A 24,430-nucleotide genomic window follows, 5' to 3' on the forward strand; every position below is an offset into this window, starting at 1 on the left:
CTGCAAACTGGGGGTTAAAGCATTTTTTCCAGAGGGTGCTGAGAACAGAAATGTGCTTGTTGTCATGAGGTAATTGACTACTAGAATCAGCATTTAATCAAGTCCTCCTAGTGCTCAAAAACCACCAGGCTTCTCCAAGCACTCCCAGCATCCCGATGCTCTGATACGACACAGACAGCCCAGAAATAACGCCCAGAACACTCCTGGAGGACCTTCCTTTGGTTTTTGCTGTATCTCCAAGCTCCACAATGCCTTTCACGATGCATTCCAAGTACATTCAGCCAAAACACACCTCCCTCCAGCCTTCCCTTCCGAGGGCAAGCTGCCTCCCGGGCCAGCTGCGGCACCCCTGCCTGTCTCCCCTGCGGCCTCCTGGCGAGGACGCCCCTCACGGGACACCGACAAGCACTCGGCGAAGGAGCGGGTGCCAGGCCGAGCAGCAGATGTAAACAACCAATATTTATTTTGCTTATTACAAAAGCCTAAGCGACTTTCATGATTCCAGACCATCAGGTTGTGCACCAGTGACCTCAGCACTGCGGTTTCCCCATCAAGCTTCTCCTGGCTTCTTTCCTCCTTTGTTAACCTCGCCACACCACTTCCATTCAAACCAGGAACTCTGCAGCTAAATCCAGCTCCGAGCTCAGCAGAAAGCCGACCACAACTGAGGCTTTACGTGCAAGTAATACCTCATAACGATAATCCACCGCAGGCGCTCGGTCTTCAAAGCCAGGCCCGGATGGCTGCGCAGTCGGACTGGGGCCGCCTCGGCACCCAGGAAGCCCAGCAGCTGACGGCGGGGGAACCACTGCACTGCACAGGGGGGCCTCTAGAGAGAAGCCTGGCTTCAGCTGTATAAATGCTGTGTCGCTGGGCCAGAGGAGGCTACCTCAGAAATCATGGAAAGGGCACCTCTGTCCCCGTATGTAATGTAATTCACATTTCTCCGTGGCCATGATTGTTACCACAGGAACCCCGTTCACGGGATACCTGTCACATCTGAGCCTACACGTCCCTCCTCACTGCCACAGCCGTGCATCTGACATCTCGTGTATTTAACCCATGCGACATTCCTGCAGAGTCAACAAAGTGTATTATCTCCCCCTTATACAAAAAAGGAGAAACACAAAAGCTGTGTGTCTAAGCAAGGCTGCTACAGGAAGACCGATGGCTTGAGCTGAGGTCTCAAGTCACAGGCTAATGCCCTAACCATCAGACCGTGTCTTTTCAGAGACTTCTCAACCAGGAAATATGTGTTTTATGCAAATTTACACCAAAAAACAGCTCTTCAGAACGCAGGCAGAGGAGTCAATGAGACAAGTCTGCAAACCTAATTAACCTTCCCAGTTACCATTCTCTTTCACCAATCTCTCACTTCATTTATCTAACTCCATGATGCCAACTCAATCCAAAATCTGTATGGATGCACAGATATGCTGAGCAAAGGCCACTTACAAATCCATCAGCATGTAGAAACTCACGCTACTTACAGCTTTTCTGCATCTTAAGACTGTCAATCAAGCCCATTTTTAGGTAAATTTTTAAAGTATCTTGTCAAGAACAGCACTCCCATCAAATGTAAGTAAAAGCTTGTGATGCAAAATTGAATTGCAAATGCTTAAGAGATGCTTTTTAATACCTGAGGAACAATGTACCTGAACACTGTAACAGACCATCATCTATTTTGGTTTTGAACCTCTTTAAAACATGAAAAGAAAAAAATGTCGCTGCTAAACAGACACCCAATGTCAGAAATTCCACCTTGAAATACTGAAGCAGAGTTCAGCTACGTGCAAGGATGCAGGGCTTTGAGACCAGGAACAGCCACGTAACCCCAGCTACAGCTACTGCTCCGTAGTTGAGCCTAAATGCTTTTTCTGATCCCTGCTATCGGCTCCTGGCAGCTAAAGCTCTGCCTCTTATCACAAAACTTCTCCCAAAACTCAATCATAGTTTGGTCAGATGAGTATGGTGACTTCCACCAAACTTCTGATTTTCAGTAATTCAGGATTCATCAGCTGAGCACTAACCATGAACCACAATCTTCAGACTGCTTGCCTGGGTTAAAACACAATGAGTCATTTTGCTCCCCTCAAGTACAATCAGCACCAATATCAAATGCTGTATCTCCCAGAGATGCTGATTTATATACTCACTTAAGCCCCTCTAAACAGCCAAAACAGAACACTTTGTCACAGACAAGCCACATGTGAAGTGAAAATATAATTATCAATTTACCTCACTAAACCACACTTGGATTAACATCTTCACCCGAATCATCTGTATCCTGACTAACCACTAAGTACTGCTAGGTTCAAACAAAATTTTATGAAAGTCACATTCCGTAATGCAATATAAATGAATCAGCACAGGTATACAGAGGGAAATGAGTCTGAGGCAACCTTTTTTGTGGGTAACTTTTCCCTAGACGGCCAGTGGTCATTTTATGTAATCTAAGCACATTCCTATCCAAGCTTTGGGTTAAGTACAGCACAATAAGTGAGTTGTGGGTTCAAACCTCTTCAGCACAATTCCCCAGTAGATTTAATCCCCCCACTTCTCCACTGTGCCAGTGCTGGAAATTCAGCTTAGGATACTATGGTATGCATCTGAAGCCGACATTAAAAACATTCAGTTAGAGCTTTACACTCTTCTAGGATAACATGACCCAAAGGATCTCCGTGTCCAAGATGCTGGCACTACCTCTCCAAGGGAGGCTTTGGCACTTACCCGTCTGGGAGGCTGCTGGCTGCTTCTGCTCACTGTGTCTGGTTCCTGCTTCCCCTTTAAAGGTCACCGACAGCAAGATCTCTCTGCTGGTGACACTGACAGCCTACAAATTCGGAGTTTTCTTGTTTAGATCTTAACAGCAATGACTGACACACTGGCCTCACAGGACAAGTTATTTTGATCTCCCTGTGCTCTTATCACCAAGCTGATGCGCACTCAGCTTAAAAGATGTATTTTAGGTTCTGCTCGTGTGGCTACCTTATCAGATGGGTAGCTTTTGCAAGCAAATGGATTAAGAAACAAGGAGTATGGATTAAATATAAATTATTTTATCTAAAAAAAAAAAAAACAACTCACAAACCCTACATAATTTCTAAACACAGGGCTAAATAAAATGGGCAGTTTTTTCTGTTTTGTTCATTTATCTAATTCAGAAGCATCTGCAATCGCTGTGTCTCTCTCAAACCAACCCCAACCCCGACTCATATTAAAGTGCCAGAATAGCAGTCCCCCAGATGCCCACATACCCTAAATGCTGTTTCCATTCCCTGGGTCCCCCGGAGGTGTCACTCAGCCCGAGCACTGGACATGTCCGCACACGCACGGATGCAAAGACCTGAGAGCAAGCACTCTGCTCTGCTCCAAAGCACTCAGTGAGAGCACAGCAGCTGAAATGCTGCTTTACTGAGAGTATGCTTTCCTTATAGATTAAACACTTTAAGAATCAGTAAGTTAACGTTCTCCAAATGTCTCAAGATCCTTTAAAAGACTGCATTTCATAAACATCCCAGGCCATAGGGCTCGATTCAAGACCGATCTCAAGGCAACTGAGCGTGCGCCCAAAGCCACCCACCCTGCTCTCAACCCAAGGAAGGAAAGCAGAGCCCTGGTTCCCCACTCTTCACCTCTACCACTTTTTTTCCTTTTTTTTTTTTTTTTTTCCAAAACTAAATAGTAAGAGCAGGTCCTGCTGGCGCAGTCTCAGGTCACCTCAGTGCTACTCCTGCCCTGTTCCTCCAGTGGCTTTGTGACCCAACCGCCTGGAGACCACAACCCCATTGACTTTGGTTGTGAGCTCACAGACCGAGCACCAGAACCTAAACGGACAGTGCCTGGCTTTTCTATACACTGTCATGTGTACGACGACATGAAAGGTATGAAAGGGTGAAGGCTTTGGAAGGAAGGCTGCGATTTGCATGCTGTAAACAATGTTTCAATACCAATAAATCGGCAACACGGAAGGAAACGAGTTCAAATGAGCCAGTTCTCCTTTATGTTATGCAGGCTGTACTGCCGCATTATGCCAGAGCAAGGCATCCTGCATCTCCGAGGCACTACACCTGCCCCAGCCAGCAAAACCCCATCACTCTCTCCACAACTCCCAGCAATCGGAGGATCCCGGCTCCCCTTCCAAACAAAAGCCTTGAAGCGCTGAAACGCTCAATTTCCCCAGAGGGCTCCGAAGCAGCGTTGTATTCCTTGCCCGAGGCGAACCCCGTCCCCCCGGCCGGGATCCCCGTGAGCAGCCCCCGGCCCCTCAGCCCCCCGCCGGGTACCTGCTGCTGCTGCTGCTGCTGCTGCCGCCGCCGCCGCCGGCCCGGCCCGCCCAGCCTCTGCCGGCACCGCGGGGCCGGGCCTCGCCGCGCTCCCCGGGCAGCCCCGCCGCGGCTCTGCCTCAGCGCCCGGCGCCGCCGGGGCGGGCCCCAGCCATCGGGCGGGCCCCAGCCATGGGGCGGCCTCCCCGCCGGGCGGAGCTGCGGCCGGGCCGCCCCCGAGCCGGCCGAGGGGAGGCTGGAGCCCCGGGGCAGCGCCCCCGGCCGGAGGCTCGGGCGAGGTCTGAGGCCTGTCCTGCTCCCCCGGCACCGAGGGCAGCGCCCTTGGCTTTCGTAGCCACGGAGGCTGGAGAGACCTTCAGGATCGTCTGATCCAACCATCCCCCTGCCACCACTGTCACCCACTAAGCCATGTTCCCAAGCACCACGTCCAGCCTCTCCTCAACGCCCCCAGGGACACTGACCCCACCACCTCCCTGGGCAACCCGTCCCAACCCCTCTTTCTGAGACCACCACCACCTCTGTCCCCGGCTCGTTTCGCCACCTTCCCTCGCCGCACCAGAACAATGACGCCTGCTAAAACCAGCAGTGGCAGGAGGCTAACATTTTGCAGATATTTGTGTGACTAAGTATGCTGCTTCAGAAATTTGGCCTCGCGCCTATTCCCAAGATCATAACAGTCCCGGGCAAACATATGTTTTGCAATCACATCAGCAAAACACTCAGCCTTTGTTTGCAGCAGTCTGTGCTTCTCCCGCCGGCTCCCCTGGGGCTGTACGCGCTGCCAGATCCCTGACATCTCCCACCTCTTGTGGGGTGGGATGTTACGCTATCGATCATCTCAAAAGAAACAAGCCTCTGAACCGGACGCCGTGAATTTTTCTCATCTTCCAAAGCAATCTAAGGTTTACAAAGCTAAATTCTGTTAAATCATTTTCCACCAAATATTTTGAATTAAAATAAAATGACAGACACAAAGAGAAGAAGTTGCAGTTTAGAGTGGAGTAGGCCAGGACAGCTCTGAACACACTCCTCTGGGGGATGAAGGCTCCTGCCTATGATTTGGAATGCCCCAGACCCAATCTTGAGCTCTAACGAGCTATCTGGTAACAACCAAGCAGGGAAATTCCACGACACTGAACTTTACGCTCATTTAAATGCAAAACTGAACACTGAAGAACTCTTCACTGGTGGCTCCTAGTATGGGTGTATGAGTCTTGCAGCCAAATGCAGAAAACACCGAGGACAGAGGAATGAGGCACCAGGGCTCAAGGCACCAATTCTGCACATTTCTGATGCTAAAGCTTTGGAAGCTTTCTTTTCTCTCTGCTTTCCAACTACTGCCTCCTCTCTGGGCTACACAGTTAACTCTGCAGAGTGGAAGGATGTTCTGCTTCCAAAGGCTTTGCAGTATTACATTAAATTACCCAGAGATGTGCAAGTGCCATAGCTCCTTACTAGGGGGCTTGGTTTTATGCTGCCCCTTTTCTCCAGAAGAAATGAAGCATGTGTCATACCTGCTTACACTTCATAAAGTGCTCAACAGAAGCATGGAAAAAGAAGAATTCCATACTGGCAAGGAGGGTTGCATTTTGCGAGCTAATAAAATAAACTAATGAAGAGCACTGCTTAATTCCTGCTGGCTACTTCCTCACTTCAGGCCAAATCCCAACAAAGAGACGAGGAATGGGCTCCTCTTGCAACACAGGCAAAGGGCAGGCTTGTGCTCAGAAAAACTGTTGAAAAAGAGAGTAATGGCCTGAAAAGTTGAAATGCATGAAGATGCCTCACCCTAAGCAGCCTTCCTGGACGTCAGATGAAATGTAATGCCCTTCAATGAATTTGTTAACGTCCTTGGAAGAAAAATAAATAACTAAAAAGGGCAGCACTCAGTTCCCTGAAGTGTTTTTCTATTTCCCTCACTGTAGCGGATCGCCTTGTCTGGGTATTTGTGAGGAAGCCTGTTTATGCTGATATTTGCTCCTATACAAAGAACCTCAGTAGATACAGATTCTTCTCTGACATCATCCAAGGGAAATTTTCTCCCATGAAACAGCCAACTCAGAAAATTCTGCCGTGTTCTTTGCTTTCTGTATCAGGATGGATGAAGGCAGTGGCAACATGTCAGAAAAAGCATGTACAAAGGGGAGGAGGAAGTCACACAGCTGTAGCAAACAAATAATAATGCTCTTAAAAGCTCTCCCATATGGCCTGAGCGCACAAGCTCTGCTCAGGCCCCAGTTACGTCCCTGCTGTAGCAGAAGCTCATCAGCCTGGTCTGCTGCAAGTGCTGTCCCACAGCAGTGCTCACACAACTATTTCCAAAGTGCAACTGCCCCGGATCAAGGAATGCACAAAACTGAGCCAAGAGCTGGTCTATAAGTCAGTATGCATCTGCACACTTAAATTATTTCCTTTCTGGGTCTAGCAAGGCGAGCTACCCCCCAGCGGTATGAGCGATGTCAGGAGGAATATGGTTCGACGCTGGCACGAGGCTTGTTTGGGTACTGAGTGCAGAATCCCGTGCAGCCGGGGGATGTGGGGACACATCTATGGTACAGTTTGCATAACTTGAGCTCAGGAGCTGTTCCCCGGGGGAAAAACAACGGTATGTTTGACCGCGTATCAATGCAATTAAACAGAAGTCCAGTGAAACGTTCATAAGGGAAAAACCAACAACAAATATTTAACGTGAGAATACAGGGAGATACCAAGTTTCCTTTCACCCAGAAAGAGCGTATGGTAGATACAGGCACGGGGTCACCTCAGGCGAACAGCACCTACAGCACGGAAACATACTTCTTTTCTCAGCAAGCGCTTCCATAAAAGTTGCTGGCATAAAAGGATGGCATTCGACATCTGCGCTCACGAGGTTCAGTCATCAGAAATGCAAGCTTTCCTTATTGCTGCAGTGAAGGAAGTGTAACAGAGAAGCTAAGAGGAGACCAATCAGTTACGATGTGAAAAGCCTGATCCTGCAAACACATGTGTCTGAGCTTACCCTCTGTAACCTGGAACAGTGCCATTTGAGTCTAATAGGGCGACTTTTTGAGGAAAGTTCAGCACAAACAGATGACTCTGAAGAACTGGCAAGCCAACATCTCAAATTCTTTCCATAGGAAAGCTATCCAAGCAGGAGCACTCAAAATGCCTGTTGCTGCTCCGCGCTGGACATCCAATTAGCATCTCAGAGGACGATCAGGCAATTCCTTCCCAGAAATATTTACAAAGGCAAACAAGGAGTTCCGTGGTGCTCTGAGGTACCTGATTTGCGTTAGTTCTTAAAACTGCATTGTCGTATTTTTTCCATAAGGCAGTGGCTGAGGGTGCTGTCTCCCACCAGCAGCTCCGGCAGCTGAAAGCATCAGGGCCCATGGAGGAGCAGGGGCTCTCCCACAAGACCTGCTCACCCAGCTGCACGCCAGGATGCTTGCAGTCCAACCAAGTGATCCAAGACTTGGTTTGTTTCTTAAATTATTCTTTTATTTTATTATCTGGGCAATTGTTTTAGCTCATTTTGATTGACTGAGGTTAGGCACTCCCAACCACGAACAAATCCCAGAGGGCAGCGACCCCTAGCAAAGCAGCAGTACTAAGAGCATGGGGGCAATGATCTCTTCTAGCAGAGCAGCTCGAGCAGCTCTGCCTCATCTGGTGCCTTAAGGAAGTCACCAGGTGCCCGGGCAATGACTAAGCAGCCCCACAGCAGCAGCTCTCAACGTTTCCCTGTGGATTCCTCTCGTTCCTGGCTGTCCACAGCCACTACCCTTTTCATAACAAATTTCAAACATATCTCCTAATCTCTTCTATCCCTTTATTATACGCTTGTTATTTCTAAAATAGCAAAAATCTTTATCATGATAACAAGAAGGGAGGCGCAGCAATTGAACCATTAATTACAGTGATGAAAGAATTTAAATTAAATAGAAGACTGTATCAGCCCATCAGTGGGTCAAGAAAAATTGATCAGTATTTCAAAGCATTCTTTTTTACTTAACCTTAACAATCTGATCTGTCAGTCTCCAAAAAAATTGCACTCTATTATTAGCATCAGCGCATAACTCTAGGGAGGAAGGTAAACTATATTCTTTGTATGTACCTGAGTCTAAATTCTTGCTGTATGTGTCAAAAGGGACCAGCCCTTAGGAACAGCACTGCACCTGATACCTTTACAGCAGTGACAAAACCAAGCTGTTTAGGAGAACAAAGGGCTGAAAATCGGCCACATCAGGAAATAAGATCAGAGCAATATACAGAAGCTTTCCACCTTGCAGTCTTTAGGAATGCAAGGCTAAGACTGAACATTTTACACTATTAAGAGACAATATTTATTATCTGTTCTTGTCCACCATATGCATCCCTGAAATGCAACTTTTCTGTTTATAGCTCTTATTTACATGTTGCTTTCTTTCTTTCAGCTCTAATGGGCAAATGACTTGCAAGTAATCAAGAGGTTGTGCAAGTAATTACAAATCAGGTAAATCCTAGCCCACTGCAGTCCCAGCAGAAGACCCAGCCTCTTTTCTCCCAGCTTACCGAGCTGCAAGGCTCAGCTGTTACACCTGAGCTGCTCTCACTGCCAACTGCCTTCAACTCACCATGCTCCAGCATCTCCCGTGCCTTTATCTGTTCCCTGAACTATTTGGTTTGTCACTCAGGACTCTTATGCCCCCCCCTCGTTCCCAGTCATTCTTCTAGCAACTTCTGCCTTCGATTAGATTTCTACAGTTCAACCCCACCTCTACACCACAAGTTGTTTTGTTTTTTTCCTCCCCCTCAAAGCTTGCCCAAATTTAACATCCCCTTCTGCAGTTATTAGGTAGCAGAAGTTTAGGGAGCTACAAGAAGTTGAGATCTTGAGATTATTCATGCTTTGGCACGGGCACAAAACCAGACTTATGGTTTCTAAGACTACTCCAACTAGGTAGATTAAAGATGTGTTTCTGAAGATTAGCAGATTGAAAGAATGTTTTACCAGATTATTCTTTCCCCTTTTCATAAGGGTACACAGCTCCTCCTAGGCTGATAAACAGCCACTGAACTACAGAAGTTGTTTGTCTGGCTTGCTGTGAACATCCCATGTTAGAAAAGTGGGCTCTTTCTTCTGAGGTGGCTTGGAGCTTGTGCACCACACAAGAATACTTTGGTTAACATCTCGCCACTTAGACACAGCCCTCCCAGGTAGAAAGGCTGTGTTAACTAGCTCCAGAACTGGCCTTGGTAACTCGCTGGTAACTGCTGATCTTTCAGAGGAGAGAGGGTGTAAGGAGAGGGGACCAGCTGTCCAGCTGCAGATTGCCACTCTCTGGGGAGCAGAGTATCTGCAGGCTGCCAGCCACTCCGCAGTCTTTCTCAAGACTACATAAACATAAGTTAAAAACAAAACTCATTTAATAAGAGTGCATTTGGAGTTTATTCGAGAAAAAGAACATTTAATTTATAGCTGTCTAGCACCGGTTTTGTCTAAAGAGGTCTCTGCTCTCCACTTCAGTTACCAAACCACCAGGTCACACCAACACCCACAACAGCTCCTTGGAGCTGGGATCCATTTTGCTATCTTTTTCTCAGGCGCTCTGTCTCCAAAATGAATACTGAAAAGGGACAGATATCCTTTCTCAGTTGAGTGAAAATTCACCCTTGGGAAATTCCTGCAACTCCAAGTCCTCATAATTGATTCAATTAAGAGCAAGGAGGCCATGCAATACCTGATTTGTTACACTACCTGGAATGCTGTCAAACAGTGCTTCACCACTGCCGTGTAAAGGTGCTGTTGGAACACCCGTCCTACAGGGATGGAAGTTGCCTTATCACTCTGGGCAATCCACTGCAAACAAAACCTTTTACACACTGCAAACGTGCATCTTCGAAGCAAGGGAAGACCAGCTGAATCACCTCTGTGTGAGTTTGTTTTCTACTTTTTTAAAACTACGTTTGACCTTGGAAATAGTCCTTATATGAAAACAACAGAAACCAATGAAATGTAGCTCACTATTAGCTTCTGACAGAAATTAGACACAATGTCAAGCACTGAGAAAAAACAAAACAAAACAAAAAAAAAACCACCTTAAGGAGTACTAGTGCTAACCTGGCATATTGGAATTGGGTGAGACCATGACAGCAAGTGACTCTGAGCCGCATAGCTGTCAAGTTACAGTGAGGATGCAGGAGATGCTGTGTAAGTATCCTGTGAACAAGCTGCAACAAAAACCCACTTTCATATTCTGTTACACATAGACGTGCAACCCAGATCTTCTCCTCACTGGAAGCTTTGTGTCATCTTTACCCTTGTGGGGCTCAGGTGTGGATCTAGAAAACTGTTTGAAACTGAACGGAGACTGATACCTGACTGTTTTGATGTTGAAGGCACAGCAAATAATAAGCTTACTTCTGCAGAGCCATCACCAGGGAACAAAATAGCCATTTATAAAATGCTTGTTACGGTTGCACTTCTTTGAGTCAACCCTTAATCTCACACTACAGCCAAAACCTAACTGGTTTGCTTCCTTTTTTTTTTTTTTCCCCCCCCATAAATTCAGTGTTTTCCCCATGAAAATAAATCAAGAAGAATACAATGCAGTAAAAGCATGTCATGTCATTTAATGCACTTCAAGGTTTTCAACTCTTTTTCTACAGCTTGGTTGTTAAAGTGAGATAAAATCAAGTGAAACAATATTAAACGAATATGGGAAGTACCACAAGAGATTCAGGAGCCCTTATATCAGTAACACCAGTTTGGGGAACTGTTTTGTGGCTTTCTTAGACTTGCTACTTTCAGGCACGTGCCCAATACAGCCCAGAGCAGCAGATGGGGGGGAAGGGGACACAAAAAAACACTTATTTTCAGTTTTCCATGGTCTAGCTGTGACCCAAATAACATGCAGTATTTATCTGAGTTTGTGAGCTTGAAAAAAACCATCAGATCTTTATTAGGAAAAGAAATCTAAATACCTATAAAGCTTTATTTTCCTAGCATCTTCTTTAATGACCTATCTTGATGTTGTAAGGCTGTAAGTTCCTCAAGATTGATTCTGTCTCCATATTTGTTTAATGTGCAGAGCCAAGTACAACAATATTATAGGATTTGTCAACTCCTTTAGAACATTGTGTTGGCAAAAAATTAAGCTCATCATCCTAGAAGAGCATCTATGATGTCTAATTACAGCAGTTAAGAAAACAGATCATCCTCTGGGTCCTGTGCTGCAAGTCCCTGGGGTGCAGCCCATCTTCCTAAATCCTGGAGTTGTCCAGAGCTTGGAGAGCTCCTCCAGGGCATCTGGGACAGCCAGGCCTGCCACTGAGCTGTCTGCAGGACCATCTCCTTGCCCTCCTACCTCCACGGCCACCTCAGCCCTTTACTGCTGGCCACAGAGGCTTTGGGTCCCTGCAGGACAACCATAAAATCACAGGAAGATTTCTGCAACTGCGCTGCTTGGGATCTCAACAAAACCACAGACTTTTCCGGGCTTTGCAATCCTGCTGCCTGCACTGGTGATATTTAAACTGTGGATCTGTTATTGCCTTCACCCACCTACCTTCTCAAAGACGTATTTGCAACTGGAACTAAGTCAAAGCAGGCTTGAAACCAATTCTGGCACTTTCTGTTGAAACAAAGTTTTTGTTGTTGTTTTTTGTTGTTGTTGTTGTTGTTTGTTTGTTTGTTTTTTAAAGTTAACCACATTATGGGAATTTAGCCATAAAACCACTGTTAACAATCATAATTTTAAATCAATCAGTTGCTACTGTGAGAGACAAAAGGCCACCTACCATTGCTGGACCACCCTGACTAATTACTGTACAGCATTTCACCCATATGATATACTTCAGAAGTCTTGAGAAAGGCCAGCATTGTACAGGTAGCCCCTCAGATTCAAATGCACTGAACCCACACACAAAATACATACAGCAGGCATGCCACAAAGGACACAATGCTCTCAGGTTTCCATAGCAGAATCAATATTTTTGCAATCAAGTGAACATTAAAGCCTGATTTATCATATTTTCAAATGTCACAGGAATTATGGGATAAGTACAAGTAAATAAATACAAATGCACACATACAATACTAAGCACACACTAAGAGAGTATTAAAATCGGGATAATATCCTTAAAGAAGGGCTTTGGTGTTTACGGTTGACATTTGAGCTTACAAATCTGTTCTACAGAACATGAAGCTGTAACATTCAAACGCCCTCTCATTTTGTCAATACAGCTACAAATTATACCTGTCCCCCATTCCTTATCTCCTAACTACTTCGCAGGGCTTCCAAGTCAGCAAAACAATGTGGCAAACTTAGGCAGACCCCGACCAAATCTTCAGTGCCAATGAAGATGCAACAATGATCACTGAGGCTTGTAAACTAAACTATTAGCAAAAAAAAAATGTTTGTTTTGCTGACATGCCTATATTATTAACAACAACAGAGAAGTTCTCTCAGAAGCGGGGTGTGTTTGTCATCTCGCTGAGAATTCCTCCTCATGAGGTTAGACTGCCATAAAAATCATTTGCTCCTTTATTCCAGAAAAAACAGGCCCTAATTATTTGCATTTACTAATGTAAATGTATTTCCCCTTTTAGAAGACAAATTTCAAGAGTAGCAAATGGTTTATGCCAACGTGAAATTTGACTTGAAAGAAATTTACACATGCTATCACACTCTTCACAAGCGGGAACGGCTGAGCCTAACCCAGGTTAGGACTGTAGCCACCAAGGGCCAGTGTCTGACTCCTGGAGCTGCAGCTAACATGGAATTACTTGGCAAAGCTTAGGTCTGGAACTGTCAGGGACCACTGCAAGATGGCTAAAGCAAACAGGACTGAGCAGAGTCCAGGAGAAGTCATTGGGGTGGGCTCAGGCCTGGGGCTCACAGAGAAAGGGGGTGTGCATTAGGATTTCAACCAGCAAAGTCTGGCAGGGCTGACTCAAGCATCAGGCTCACCTGAGGATCACCTGGCTAAAGCCTGGTGGGAGTCATTTTGCTAAGGCAAGGTGTGTGAGTGTCTACAGCCTGCAGGTGAAGCCTAGAGCTTGCACCAGGATCCAGAAGGGCAGCTGCAGCTGTGGCAAACAAGAGGGATCCCCAGGCTAAGGCAGGATTTGGGCTGGGACAGCATTAAAGACCAGCAGCTCTGTGTACAGCAGGCATGTGCCCATTCAATAGCCATGATTTCTGACCAGTTGTGAACTGGCTCCAACTTGAACTGATGACCTGAAAGGTTTCAAAAATAAAATAAGGGTGTGTATGTAGCTGAACGTTGTTTCCAAGAGGCTGATTCTCTGCTCTGTAAGAATAAATGAATAAAACCCTGCATCCCTTGAACTCATATTGCAATGCCATCTATATTCTTCCTTTTCTTTCACAACTAAGGGCCACATTTTCTACAGTAAATTTGTTCTCAGGGTTCCAGAAGACTAACGCAGCAGCATTACATGCACAGGCAAGCACTTTCTTAATAGCTGTGTTGCATTAATTCTTTTGTTGAAATACAATCAAGACATTACTGGGAGGGAATGTTTATATCAGGCCACTTGAGACCTCAGGTTGTTTCTGGCAGCACGTTGCCCTGGCTGAGGGAAATGGTCTTGTACAAGCAATCAAAATTCATCGTCTGGCCACGCCTGAGCTGACCTGAACAGGAAAGAAAGATAACCCCCATATAACTTGTACGGTAAATATGTTAGGAGTGGTGGACTTTGCCCTGCTTCACATATAGCAATTGGACAAACTGTCCTAACAGCTGTGAACCTTTCTTAAACATCGCTGCTCCAAGTGACAGAAGGGAGAAGAAAGAAGCGTGAGACAAGCTGATTCCCACAGAGAAAAGTAACTCGAGTGCATCCAGCATGCACCTAGGTCACCAGGCACTGCCTGGCCATCCCAGTATGGCAGGTCCAGTCAGTCTGAACGTGTCCCAGACACATCAGATGCCTGGGTGTATGCACATAGCAGCCATTTTACAGAGGCTTTCTAACCACCAGAAGCCCCAAATGGCCAAATTGCTTTTTCCCATTGTCTGTACAGTCTTCCAAGAGGGGTGGAAGGGACAGGAATGTGTGTGGGTAATGACAGAGTTATTTATGGGGTCCTAACACCAGAGTAACTCTCTGCAAGGGCACTGGCTGGTGAAAAAAACAACACAACTGTCTGCTCAGCCTCATAACAAGACAGCCGTTCACATAAAACAAAACATACATTTAGATTTTTGGCTCAATATTCTTGCCCCTGAATTGTTGCTCTATATATGAACAAATGCTCCTTTGTTTCAAGAAAGCCTCACCGGCCGCAAGTTCCCCAAGAGAGGGGCACGACAATCCTCGAGCACAGACGGGCCTGCCTGGCAATAAGCAACAGGCATGTATGGGGTAGATGGCGCAAAGCCAGGTCTGACCATGGAAGAATCCCAAGATTCTCCTCCAAGAGAGGGTAAGTTAAGAAGGCATCTGGATACCAACCGACCGAAAGGTACTGGCTCCAGTCATCCTCCAGCCTGCTATGCCGCTGCCCTGCATGCCAGCTTTTTGACATTTATGCAGCTATTAAAAAAGAGAGAATAACCACAAACAAGTCACCACGCAAAACGTGTAGAAACAAAGTACAACAGTAAGGAACACTGGACACAGAGATTGTCCAAGTAAAGTGTCTTCAAGCAATCAACTTCACATTGAGAGTTATCGACTAAGGATTCTCAGTCAGCAACACCCGAAAACATGCTCAATCCCAAGCACATAGAGCATGGACAGGACTGCAGCTTATTTAAGAGGCACGGATGTCATCAAGAGCTGCATGAAAATCAGAAGTCTGAATTTGGCAAGTAGATGCCTCCTCCACTCTTTTTAAAGTAACTCAAGTTCGCATTTGAGTATCCTACTAATATCGTAACTAAGTTATGCATGGTTAAAAAAAGGTATAAAATTCACACATCATGAGAACCATTTCTTTTTCTTTCTTATAAACAGTTTGTTGACAGAATAAAGTAATTACCCTTCACATCATGGTTTTCAAACAGTAAATAAATCTTGCTATAAAAGCAAATGTATTCCATGTTTTTTTTTCTGTCAACTAGCAAAGTATCAACTAAATGCTAATGGCATTCATCCTGCTATTTTGTTCAGCGTCAGATTTGAAGGAACACAGCTGTACCCCTTTTTCTCTTATGTATTACACAAGTCTCTTTCCCTAAACATGGTTTTCCTTCCCTCCACACACACAAAAAAAAGACTACACTATTGCATGTGACACTAATGTGAACTTCCTGGTCACACCACCTACAACCTTTACCCCGTGTTATTCCCAGTTGTCCCGGGGGGCAAAAAGGGAGTGGGCAGCTGCTCGGCAAGTCTGTAGCTATCAGCACATTGTGAAAGGAACACGAAGGCAACTGGAGTCAACAAATTAAATTTGAAGATTTAAGCGAACTGCCAGGAGAAACAGCACGTATTTTTAGTCTGGTAACAGCGTCCAGTGTTACATAAGTGCATTGTGTATGTTACCCTGGAAAGCACTCAGTTTGTGTGGTGGAAAGACTTAACCTCCATGGCTTGCTGCTTATAAACAACAGCTCACACCAAGCAGAGGAATCCATCTTAGGTGCCCTTAGCCCAGCTTGAACACTTACTAACACAGTGTCACAGTGGGTGGGGAAACACCCAGAACAAATGCTTCCAAGGTTTTCAGTTAATTTCTCAATTACGTTTCTTCTAGGAATTAGTACATCTGTTCCATGCTTTGAAATTGTTTTCCAACTTTTTCCTTTGCTTGGTATTGTTGAAAAGTGACTTGTACAGCCAAACACAGAGAGCAGACTTGGAGGAGTGCACACAAAGACCTTTCAGCAAGCCCCCGGGTTCGTGGGGTCTATTTTACGCAATAGAAAGTTACATCTGCTTAAATATGTATCAAATGTAGACAGTGGAACTCTTTACAGGCAGATGATACTGACCTATGCATGTATGCATGACCTCAACACACATGTACTGGTAGTGCTTGTACACCAAGTCCTTCCCTGGTAAGAAGCTCCTCCAGTAAATACAGTCACAAAATTCGGAACAGAAAAGCCAGTTACCAAAGTAGACATCTTGAAGGGATGAAAACCTCCAGAGAGCAGCTGGGCTTTAGATTCAGGTCAGTGCACAGTCCCCACAATTCAGTCACAAGCTGACTTCCCTCTCAGCCTGGGCTCCCTCCTTCTCCCCTCATCCCCTCCTTCATCTCCACTTTTCGCTCCACTACTTCTCTACTTTAAAGAACCAGAAATTACTGCAGAACTAATCCAATTTTCCTTTTCTTGCTACCCTGACTTGAATTGCTTACTGTTACCCTGTTTGGGCTGCAGTTAACTGAACTGCACTCAGGATCTGTTCGGCAGCTCTGCCTGCTCACCCGACTCCAGACACCACTGCTTGGAGCACCAGCGGCGACCCAGTGGTGGTGCCACGGTGAGATCAGAGGATGTCCTCCCGTGAGCACTTAGCCGAGTCCTGGCAGGCATAGAAACACACAGTAACATACGAAACCAGGCAATACTGGCAGAAATTGGCATTTTTCTACTGTTTTACTGTTTTCAGTCTCTCTTGCCCTCACTGCTTCCCAAACTAGGACATCTCAGCTCTTCCATGACATGAGAAGTACAAGGGGTTGAGGTGACACACTAAAGCTTGAGGATAATGCCCACAAGAAAAGCAGGCCCCAGTACTCCTCTAAACCTTCACCTGCAAAGACCCCACTTCAAGGTGTGGGAGAGTCCGATTCTTGCTATGCCACAGGCTGCTGCTGTTGCCATGAGATCTCTAGCTCTACAAGAGCAGGTCATTATTTTGCTGGTGGCTCATTATCAAAGGCACTCACAAACCAAAATGTCTGCACTGCCCCAGGAAGCACAAAGGCTGGCAGAAGTTCCCTGGGTTTGAGCACATTATCATGAACCTGAAACTCGCATGAGGTCCCTAACTGCAGACTGAGTTTCAGCTGGTTTCACACCACAACTTCCTTCCACCTCAGAAGAGCTCTGAAAGAAGAGACTGAAAACTCTCCCAGTACACTATCTACATTTCAAAGAAGAACTCAGGCTGCACTCCTGCCCAGTGTCTGACAGCTGGATCCATTAAGGACAAAAGGCAGTTTCTGGAACTGAAAGATGACAAACCAGAGGCATAGATGGGGAGACTGAGAAAGAGCCAAGGACTCCTAGGGAAAAGCATCCCTCTACCTATCTGGCTTCAGGACAGTCCAGTCCCCCTTAGCTTAGGGACTGCAAGTACTCACCCAGGACAGCAGCTCCATAAGTCACTGGGTAGTGTATCAGCAATGAGTGGAAACCACGTCTCTCAGCCTGGAAGCAGTTTGAGGGGGATGAGGTTTGGCATGTGATTGCTAAACAGAGTAACTTCACTCAAGTTTCGAGCAGTGAAAGTTCTAAGATTGGGCAGGGACCTCACGAAAACTAGATTTTATCAGTGCGTGATCAAATTGCAACTAAAACCTTCCCAATGGCCTGGGAGTTTTACTGTATAAACTCTGCAGACAGATTCAACTGCTAGAACTGAGCTGTCAGTTCTATTATTAAGCAGAGCTGCTTGCAAACAGAAACACACAAAGTCAATGTGGAAAAAAAAAAAAAGTAGCCTATCTATTTCTTCCACCACAGCTACTGTATTTGTTTTCTCTCTTTGGACAAACACTCACCCAAGCTTGGGACTATTCCAGCTGGTTACATCATAGGTTCACATGGCAGTGGTAATAAAAAATAAATTCAGTCTTCAGTGCAACTCAATGGACTTTATTATAATTATCTCCTAAACCCAGCAGCATTATTTAAAGATAACCATGTATGTTAATAAAACTACAGCATTTGAGAAAGAAAACCCAGATGCCTTTCTTTATTTCTTCACTTCAGAATAAATACAATAAAGCACAATTACAAAGAGCATCTCATTCTCACCTAGATTTTCAGAGACATCAAACTACCATTAACTTTGCAATTAATGCTACAGGCCAGTGACAAATGATGTAGGAGTACCAGTTACCACAGTTTAACATAAACAGTTAAGTCCCCAAATAAAAAGAGATTCAAAGACTTTCAATAGGCAAGAAATAGTGGGCAGCTGGCAACAGTAAGCGATTTAATGAATACAGCAGCATTCAGGAGCCATTTGAAAACTGTCTGCTTGAGTATGGCTGAGTTATTAAAAATTCTCCATTTATAAACAGCGTCGATGGGATTTAAACGGCCCATTTAAGAAGGATTAAAAGCCAATCAAGCCTGCACAGATAAGAAAGTAAAAAGAAACTGTGCCCTTGAATTCTGTACATGCTGTTTAACCTTATCTGTGTTTCAATCTCCTGGCACACATGGGGATAAAACAGGCTGCCTTACACATAGCTGGTGAGGTGGGCTCTGTGTCCGGACTATTTAATGCTTGTATAGTGCTTTGAGCTATATTGTCCCTTCCCTCCTCACTCCCCCCTTTTAAAGCTACACACCGAAAATAATCATTTACCATCCCCGTCAGGTACAGCTAGCAGATACCAAAAAGAGGCAAGAGTGTGTCCAGGCATGCTCTAACAATTAGGTGTTTTCCCTCCTTTATGTAACTGGTGATCTTGCTGTTCTCTGCTAGACTTTTAAAACTGTACCTCAATATAACTAGCATAAATATTGACAATGGGGGAGGCAAGTGGGGATTTGTGGGAGGAGGAGGAGTGGGTGGGAGATGAGAACCAGGCTTTAATGTTTTTTTTCCTTGCCTCAGTATTCTGCTTTACACAAAAGTTGTTACACGGTTTTAATTTCTGTATCACTTCTTAGAATAAGAAGACGGGAGCATGCAACTTTTTCTTTTTATTCATTAATCCCTCCCTTTCTCATCTTCACTACAAACTCCAGCCTATTCTGGTAACCCAAGTTGCCTATTTCTGATGAGCCCTTTGTAAGACAGCCAAAGCTAAAGAGCATTCAAGGTGAAAAGGTACAATGCCACGTCTTGTCTTGCTTTCCATAGCCTGTAACATAGCCTAACATTTCGTTTGCTTCCTTTGGTCTCATCCAGGCTACAATAAGAGCCTTATGAAAGAGCCCTATAAGAATCCAGGCCACTGATCTGCACGAGGACTATTTAGCCATGACACATAGCACTGACGAGCACAGCTCAACAAGCCAGCTCGGGCAGCACCACGTCCATCTCAGCACAGGGCACTAAGAGAAGAGAAGCGGTGCTGGGACCTGAGGTTCTCTCCTCGTGCGGTCCTGCCCTTCCCTTCCCTTCGCTGCACCACACCTGCCTGTCAGAGCTAGTTCAGGTGTCCCCGACACGGCACCACAAAACACGCTGTAGGCATATCCTGATTACTTATCTGCGATGATTATCATCTTACGCTCTTCTCCAAGGGATCATGCAAACCATTAGGCAAACATAACCAGAGTATTACTTGTAGAAGGAGACAGTTATTCCACTGGGAAGCGGAGTTATAGTTAAGAAACAAACAAGCAAGCCACGGATATTTGGGAGTACATTACCTTCATGCAAACCTAGGGTGGAAATGAAGAACATCAACATACAATAGCCCTAGGGAGATTCAAACAGCTAATCAGCTTACTTGCTATATTGGTATAAACCACAAAAAACACTGATTCTGTTGGAGATATACTTCCCTAACTTTTACGACCACAAAGTTAATCTTTTAAATGCAGTTTTACTGTACGTCAGCACATCCCTGCTTCCATTGGTCTGCCGGCATGTGAAACTACCGTGACAGCAGAAACTTCTCTGACTTCCCTTATCTTCACGTAGGTGAGGAAGCTAAAGCCCTAGTCTAAATATTGTTTGGTGAATGCCTCATTCAACAGATTTCATCATACAATTGTTATCTGGTTACTGTACACTCTCGGTATTGATGAGTGTTAATCCTTGCATTTTACAAGTATGGGTTTACATCCTGTAAAGTCACTCTGGTACAGTCATTCAAAACATGTTTGTGAGTATCAATTTTGCAGCAACAAGTTCACAGACCTGCCCTTCCACTGGAGGGGACAGGCAGGGAACCCACCTTGAGATGACAGCAAGTGTAGCAAATCCAATCCCTCCTTCGAGCTCACCACTCTTTTTATTAGTTCTCACTGCTGCAAAAGGGGGTCCATTGGTTCTTACTTCTGTTTGGGCTGCAGAGCCAACACAGATCAGACAGCTGGGTCTTCCTGTTTATTAGTGCCCATACCTGATCGTGTGACAGTAAAAAGAACCGGATTGGCATTGTAGAAGGGCTCTGAAAGATGAGGTGAACCTTAAACACTGACAGTCAGCCCTGCATCTGAATGCACTCAGGCAGCCACCTCACTGAAACTCCTTATGAGTGTTAGTCACAGGTCCCCTGCTGCAGTGCACGTAGTTGGAGGATTATGATCTAAAAAAGTGCAGTTTGGCTTTGTCACCGTAACCTCATGATGTTGTTTGGGCATTTGTGAATAGTCGGATCGTCGTGCAGGAGAGCTGCTAATAGCATGGCACGTACCAATCGCACAGAGCAAGTGATCTCACCTAGGCAGCTTGTGTAAACACAGCACAGACACAAACATGACAAGCTTCTGAGAGTACTTATGCTTATTCTATGAAGAACATTTACTGTGTTGCCCAGAAACACAGAAATAGGGCTCCTGGGAGTTTTCTTCCCCTCCTTACCACCCCCTTACAGAATTTTCCATTAATGAAATTTATGGAAAGGAGAAGGATTCCTTCACAGAAGGCTCTTGCTATTGTGGTAAACTACCATACTGTACTGTGAAGAATAACTTTTCTAAACAGTATTTCCCAAAACAGCAGCCTTCCTTTTTGAATACCCGTTTCCCTTTGGAAGTACTCTGCTATTACAGACAAGAACTGCCAGCAGCACTCCAGAGCTCCCTGTTTGACCACATGGACACTGCTGGGACAGATTCTCCCCACAAATGCGTTTTGGAGAGGCACTATTTAAACCTCCCTAGACATGAGAGTGAAACAGTTCAAATTCTGAAACAAGAGCAACAATAAATTCAAATCTTTTGAAAGAAATTACCAGAATTTAGGGACATTCTTTCTTAAACCAATAGATGTTACTAATATATTTGCCAAACTGACAGGAAAATTAAGTCTTTGCTTTGCTCCAATTAAAAGTGATAAAAAGAAGCCTCATCTTTTAAAAAAATCTTCCAAGTCTAAATTTTTTATTATTATTTAATATTTAATTTTATTTAAGCCTAAAATCAAATAGTGCTAATGGGAGTGCATGTTATTTGTAGAATTGTTTAATCACTGCATATTGCCTTTGTTTTAACCATATTGATTGCACAGTTATAAAACTCCCATGAAATCTTTTCATTAAGAGTTATAAACATCTCATTTGGTGCTCTAATGAGTAGATCAGTTCTTCCAATTTGACCATACACTCATGGCGGAAAGTATTGATAAGTGGTCCTTCCCTTTTATTTGGTACTGAGCACTGTGCCACCTAGATTTAATACTGGAGAAGCAAAAATTTCTTTTAAAACCATACTCAAATTTTGCACGTTCATAACAAAAACTCCCAAAGCATGTTAAGTTTGGGCTAAACATCTCTAAGAGCCTAAGGACTTAATCATGCCAGCCCTTTAACAACTTCAAGAAACAAAACACAAGTGCATTATCTAGAAACACCACAGCAGAAACATCTTCTAAGCGTAATCGAGACTTGAGATCCTACACTGGCACTTCACTGTGACAAAGATTTACAACCAAAGGTCTGTGAAAAAGTTGGAAGAATGTGGACTACGGCTCAATGTATCTTTGATGGGAGGTGCTTCTTTGGAATCAGAAGCCATCTCTCACGTTCTTATTCTATATTGATTTATGAAGATTAAGATACATCAGTTCTAGCACTGAATATGAAGTTGCTGGTTTGCAAAATATTTACCACAGAATCCTGGGAGAAAATAAGGTTTATCAGGAGTAATAACCTTAATGTAGCCAGAAAACTACAGGGGGCAAGCTCCATTTCAGATCAGGCTTTAAAGCTTATCTACTTTTCCCAATTGTATGAGCTGATCTAAGAAAAGCCACTACTTCTCCCCACAGGTCTGGTTTGCTCTTATCACAGCTACAACACTATTTCTATTCAAAAAAAGAAAGAACAGGCTTAGAACATTTGCTAAAAGTTTTTAGTTTGTTTTTTTCTCCCCATCAAAAATAGCAATTAATTCTTTCCTTGATGGCTGCACTGCTACGAATACCAGAGCAGAAGAAATCTGGTCAGACTATTTATTTCAGAGATACGTGCTCTGGATTAAGCAGGGTTTCAGAGACAAACTTGATGCTAGCCAAGTGATAAAGAGCTTTAGCCAAGGACTTTGCTATTTTGGGGGTAACATCATCAAGTGAGTGGCTATTTGGTTTCAATATAGCTACTGAATTGTGCCTGGCGTACCTGATGGGAACAGTAAGTGACAGAAAAGTATTACATATTATTCAATGATTTAATCTCCATAACCATTAACAGAAATACACCTGGAAAAATTTGTAAAGCAAAGCACGCAAAATATTTAGGCAACAGTCACAAAGAAATTAGGAAGTTACTGTGGCTGTAGACAAAGGAGAGGTGGACCCTTGAAGGCCTGTTGGAGGCAGGTTGGCCTCCTGCCGCTCGGCTCAGTCAGCTCCAGCTTGGGTACCCCGGCAGAGGTTTGCTGAACACATTTGAAGGCCTCTATCAACAGACGTGCCATGACTCTCAAGGTAATCAGTGCTTGATTATCCTTATTATTAAGAGCTAAAGTTTACCCGGCACCACTATCTGAATTAATCTGTGAGCTCAGAACGACTCTTCAGTGTCACACCAAAAAAAGTTTTCTTTTCTTAATGCTGAAGAAGTTCATGCACTACCACTTCTTTTTCATAGCCACAGTAGATACTGCTAAGAAAGACTATTACACCACTACTAACTGCATGTCTATGACACCATATTCATCCAGATAAAAGCGAAACAAATGCAAGTCTAGGAACAAACAGCATCAACCATAATGCGTTACAGAAGTACAGCTGACAGTAGGCATTTCAACTTAAGCATGGCTCAAAGCATTATTGTTCTCAGTTCTTTTATGGCCACAGTGGATTTGTGACTTAGAAGCAGGGGAACAAGGACAAAGAAAAGGGTGATTTAAAATTTCTAAAGAACAATACAGTTTCCAGAGCAGGCAGTGGAGCTACCAGGAAAGGCAGCAGCGGAGTCTTCCTGCTCCTCAGAACTAGAAATCTCCAGACAGAGCTAAGCCAGGTGGTTAGAGGCAAATAAACATCTATGGAAGATTCTGAGTACTTGAATTTATGAAATCCAAGGTAGGAACAAAGGGAATGAGACATGACACAGGCTGAGGGAAGGAAACTGGAGGTGATTCAATGTGACTGAAGCAGTGCTTCTTGTCAACCAAGACAGCCATAGCTGCCTTAAGGAAAGCCAACTCGGGCAGTCTGATCCAAAAGAAGAGAAGAGATGCACACCAAATTCCCAGAAAGGCCACTAGTTCTCTCTTCTTTAGTTTGTTTCAATGACAGGACACACTGTTATGCTATTATGACCTCTTTAAATGGTCTGTGAGAAGTTAAATTTGTTAGCTGTTACATCCAGTCTATTACCAAGGAAGGAATATGGACTAGCACAAATGGATGCGTACCAGGGTGGGCATGCTCACTTACATGGATCTTCCCAAACACCATGGCTGTCTTAGGAAAGCCAAGAAGGACACCATACAGCATGCCCCCCACATGCTCTCCACCTGCCTACGGTAGCTCAACAACACTACTGCTTGCCAGCCCTTTAACATATGTGATGACAAAATAAATCCCATAGCAAAAAAAAAAAAGGGGGAGGAAAGGCGGGGGGGGGTGGATGCTGAGTGCAGCTCTGACAGACAGTGGTGTCACTGAGATGAGCACCTTTCTCTCCAGCATAGTTCTGGACTAATTTGTGAACTTTTGCTCTGGAGAGAAGACGTGTCTTCTACATGTCTTCTTGTGAGGACATGGCACAGCAAAGACAAGGAAAGGAGGTTTCTTAGAAAACTAGACGTCTCCTTACATCCAATGTTACTAACTGAGGTTTCTTAGAAAACTGGACATCTCCTTACATACGATGTTACTAACCCCTCTCTTC

General features: G+C 44.6%; 1 protein-coding gene across 13 annotated transcripts in view; it reads right to left on the minus strand.

The window, feature by feature from the left end:
• The window catches only part of SESN1 (sestrin 1), a 75,428-nt gene that overhangs the window by 11,424 nt on the left and 39,574 nt on the right, over positions 1 to 24,430 (minus strand). For 2 of the 13 annotated variants that reach the window (XM_040551626.1, XM_040551623.1), the window contains exon 1: positions 4,287 to 4,372. The exons of 3 other annotated variants lie outside the window; for them this stretch is intronic. Coding sequence is in view for 2 of the 10 variants with exons in the window: in XM_040551615.1 (XP_040407549.1) it covers positions 3,258 to 3,275 (18 nt within the window). In the remaining 8 variants the exon portion in view is untranslated. Of the gene's footprint in view, positions 1 to 2,730; positions 2,823 to 3,257; positions 4,129 to 4,286; positions 4,373 to 24,430 lie in introns of those variants that run through there. 8 more of the 13 variants (XM_040551628.1, XM_040551627.1, XM_040551620.1 and 5 more) reach the window with 8 other exon arrangements.

The sequence above is a fragment of the Cygnus olor genome, chromosome 3 (assembly GCF_009769625.2).
Source record: "Cygnus olor isolate bCygOlo1 chromosome 3, bCygOlo1.pri.v2, whole genome shotgun sequence".
Classification (NCBI taxonomy): Eukaryota; Metazoa; Chordata; class Aves; order Anseriformes; family Anatidae; genus Cygnus; species Cygnus olor.